Raw genomic sequence first — 3,419 nt, 5'->3', positions numbered from 1 at the left:
CCCTCACAGCCACCCACTTCCTTTCTTTGTTTTACTTAATTTTAATTTTCTAGGAAGGGGGACTCAGTAGAGGGGATCTAACGAGAAATACTTTCTTTGATAAAAGGGAAGAAGGACTTGAGATTTTTCTAGTCGAGACCTTGGGAGTGGGAATAGGGGGAGGTGGGAGAAACAGGCTTAGCTAGCCTTGTGTCTTGAGGTGTGATAACAACGTGGTGTTTATTCTTTAATGAAAATTATTTCATCCCTCCAGCCCCCCACACACATGCACTGCATTTTCTGAACACCATCACAATGATCAGATTTAATGAAGAAAAAAAATTCGAGTTGATTAAGAGACCAACTTTGTTTTTAATTAGAGAAGCCCACAGGTAAAATTTTATAATCAGGTTTTCAGTATTTTAAAAATGCCCTTCTTACCCCAATGGCCCCACTGAAAAGCTGCATTTTAGTAAGATTTTTGGCTCCTTACAGGTAATTGAAATGTAATATTTATGAAAATGAAAATTTATGGAATTGAATTTATCTATTTTTGTCAAATCAGAAGATGGCAAATGAAATTGTTCTTCAGCTTCCTTTTTCCGTTTTATCTTCACACAATTTCATAGGTTTTCTGGTCTTTATGGGAAAAGAGTTTTAACATTCCAGGAAAGTTCTTTTTTTCTTTTACTGATAAGTTATTATAATCATCATCATCATCGTCATCATTATTATTATTAATCTTTTCCATCTCTGGGAAAGATGTGTGCTGACTGGAAGGCAGGATATTGGCTCCTCATTTTACTATTATAGCATTAGCATAATAGTGCCCAAAACAGATGTACAGTCTGGTCTGGCGATTTTTTGTGCACCAACCTCCCCAGTGGGTCAATTAGAGAGATTATTGTTCTTCCTGCAGGGAAGATCAAGGAGCGCAGCAAAAACGGGTACAAACAGAGAGGGATTGACATATCGATTTCCCAGCATTTCAGTAAAAAACCAAAGTTGACAAATAGAATCCGGAAATCTCAGGGCTGTCACCTGAATGGGCTCAGTGATTTTGAGCTCAGCTCGGTGTCTGGGTGACATATTCTTCCTGAAGCTTTAAAAGACCTGATGCAAGCAGCTGCAGAGAGCTTGATTTCAAAATTTCCCAAGTGCACCTGAAAAAGGAAAACAAATGCCTATAACTTTGAGTAAACAGAAAAATAAAATGAAAAAGGTGCCCCTCCTCAGAAAAACAAAGTAGAAAGACCTTTTTTAAAAGTACCAAAGCAGAAAAATATGAAATCATAGTGAAAACAATAAAAGACAGGGACAGGGTCTCTCAGTTAAGGAAACAATAACAAAAGGACCCTTTATTGTAAAGTATTTTTTTTTTTCTTTTTAACTTTCGAAGGTAGGGAGATCACATGTCCTTTTTAGAACCCTTTTAGGAGCTCTGCACAAGGCTCCCCAATCCACAACCAGAAATTGGTCCTCTTCCTTCATATTGACTAAGGTCCAAGTATGTGTGTGAGGAGGGTGGCAAAATATAGTCCCCTGAGGCTAGCAGCTGGCTTGGGAATTTGGAAGTGTGTGCTAGGAAGACACTCTACCCTCCTCTATTCCAGGCTTCTTTACTCAACTGTGTCTGGGTTTCTATCTTAGGAACAAAGGAGGAAGGAGACCGGGAGATTACGAGTAGCCGAGAGAGTCCCCCAGTGAGAGCCAAAAAGCCTCGCAAAGCCAGGACGGCTTTCTCGGACCACCAACTGAATCAACTGGAACGTAGCTTTGAGCGACAGAAGTACCTGAGTGTGCAGGACCGCATGGACCTGGCGGCTGCGCTTAACCTTACGGACACCCAGGTCAAGACCTGGTACCAGAACCGCAGGTAAGAGAGGCTGTGTTAGGGAGCAAAGGTGTTTAGCCATCCAAGTCGCGACTATGGCGCCAACCTTCCCTCTCGGCCTTGGGAAACTTTAGGGACCTTGAGGGCCAGGAGTGGGTACTTGGGGGCTTTCAAGCTGGAGCAGGGATTAGCCACACCCCCAAGGTGAAAGCTGACCGATGGGCAGCTGGAGTTTAGAGAGTTTTGCATTTCTAAGTGTCTTAACATGTCCTCCTTTCCCACTGAAACCCTCAAACCCGAGTGGCTGGAATACCCCCACTTAGCCCCCAAATCAGTCAAGCCACACCTTCTCAAATTGAGACATCTGTGCAGCCGACACCCAAGTCTGTAGAGCCTGCACGATGCACCCTTTGGGCCTGCTCCAGGCTGGTTACGAATATCTATAGCTGGCCACACATTTGGTCCCAGAAGAGCTGCCTCACAGCATCGACTCAAGCATCCTTGCCTTGGTCTGTGAGGCAGCCAGGAGAGGTAGGGTAGGCAGCTGTAGGCGGGAGAATCCGGCGGCGGGCCAGGAGTCAGAACTGAGGGTCTGTCCCCTGTATTGGCTGCCTTAGAGCCTGCCAGGAACCACTGCTTCCTTCGAAAAGAAATTAGGAAAGGCGCTGGTGGCTTGCAAGCCCCTGAACTGTAGAGTGAACCCGAGCAACCTGAGGCCCACGCTGCGCTGTGTTTCCAAGCCTGGTGGTCGTGGTTGTCTCCTAGTCTCGATTTTCTCTCCCCCTCCTTTTCTCTCGTTTGTGTTCTAATCGTTCATAAGTGCGGTTGGAAATGCCCATCCAGTTGTCATCTTTACCATAATTTTCTGTCTCATTACATACGGTTTCAGCCACCCTAATTCTGTCAGAAAACATTAGTGTCATTTGTAGCCAATTTAAAATGGGCGACATGTTTATTAATTTGGCTGGATCTGCCGGGTATGGACAGCCCACCAGCCCTGAGTTCCATCATGAGGCACTTGAGCAAAGTCCTGCTCGCCTCTTCTTCCTAGCGGGGGTTCGGTGGGGGAGGGAGGAGACCGAGAAAAGCTGATCACAGGTTTTAATTGTTACTCTCTCCCAGAGGAGCAAATATCTTGAAATGCATTTTCCCCCCTCCCAGAATGGCCCCGAGGTACTGTCCCCTTGGGAGAGCCCTCCCTCAGACGAATTCCGATTGGAAACCTTGTCGTTTTCCTGGCCCTAAGCCCCCTGCCTGCTATAAGGTCCTGTCAGGCTGATGAGAGAGACGTGTCTCCACAGCCCTGGGGACTGAGAGGGGCCAGGGTCCAAGGCCCAGGAATCTTTGTGTCCCTTTGTTTACCGTTTCTTCTCACTGTGCCTGGAGGAAAGGGGGAGGAGCAGAGAGCGACACTCTGGGATTGTTGGGGAGCCACTCACTCCTGGAAGAGAATTAGAGGAGGAGGGAAAAGAGAGTGGTCTCAGGTGGCCTCCAGGAAAGTTTCAGGAAGTAGCCAAACCATAAGGGGCAACAGCAGAGCAGATCAGGAAGCAAAGCTTGTAGAATTTCATTTTTGAATGCCTCAGACAGTGAAGGTGTAATTTAC

General features: G+C 46.1%; 1 protein-coding gene across 1 annotated transcript in view; it reads left to right on the top strand.

Annotated features, from left to right (window-relative positions):
- The window catches only part of BARHL2 (BarH like homeobox 2), a 10,457-nt gene that overhangs the window by 4,263 nt on the left and 2,775 nt on the right, over positions 1 to 3,419 (top strand). The window contains exon 3 of the mRNA XM_011355696.1: positions 1,630 to 1,855. Within this exon, the coding sequence (XP_011353998.1) occupies positions 1,630 to 1,855 (226 nt within the window). The remainder of the gene's footprint in view (positions 1 to 1,629; positions 1,856 to 3,419) is intronic.

The sequence above is a fragment of the Pteropus vampyrus genome, unplaced genomic scaffold, assembly GCF_000151845.1.
Source record: "Pteropus vampyrus isolate Shadow unplaced genomic scaffold, Pvam_2.0 Scaffold22, whole genome shotgun sequence".
Taxonomy (NCBI): domain Eukaryota; kingdom Metazoa; phylum Chordata; class Mammalia; order Chiroptera; family Pteropodidae; genus Pteropus; species Pteropus vampyrus.
The sequence above is the reverse complement of the archived record's forward strand: the minus strand, read 5'-3'. Positions and strand labels throughout refer to the sequence as shown.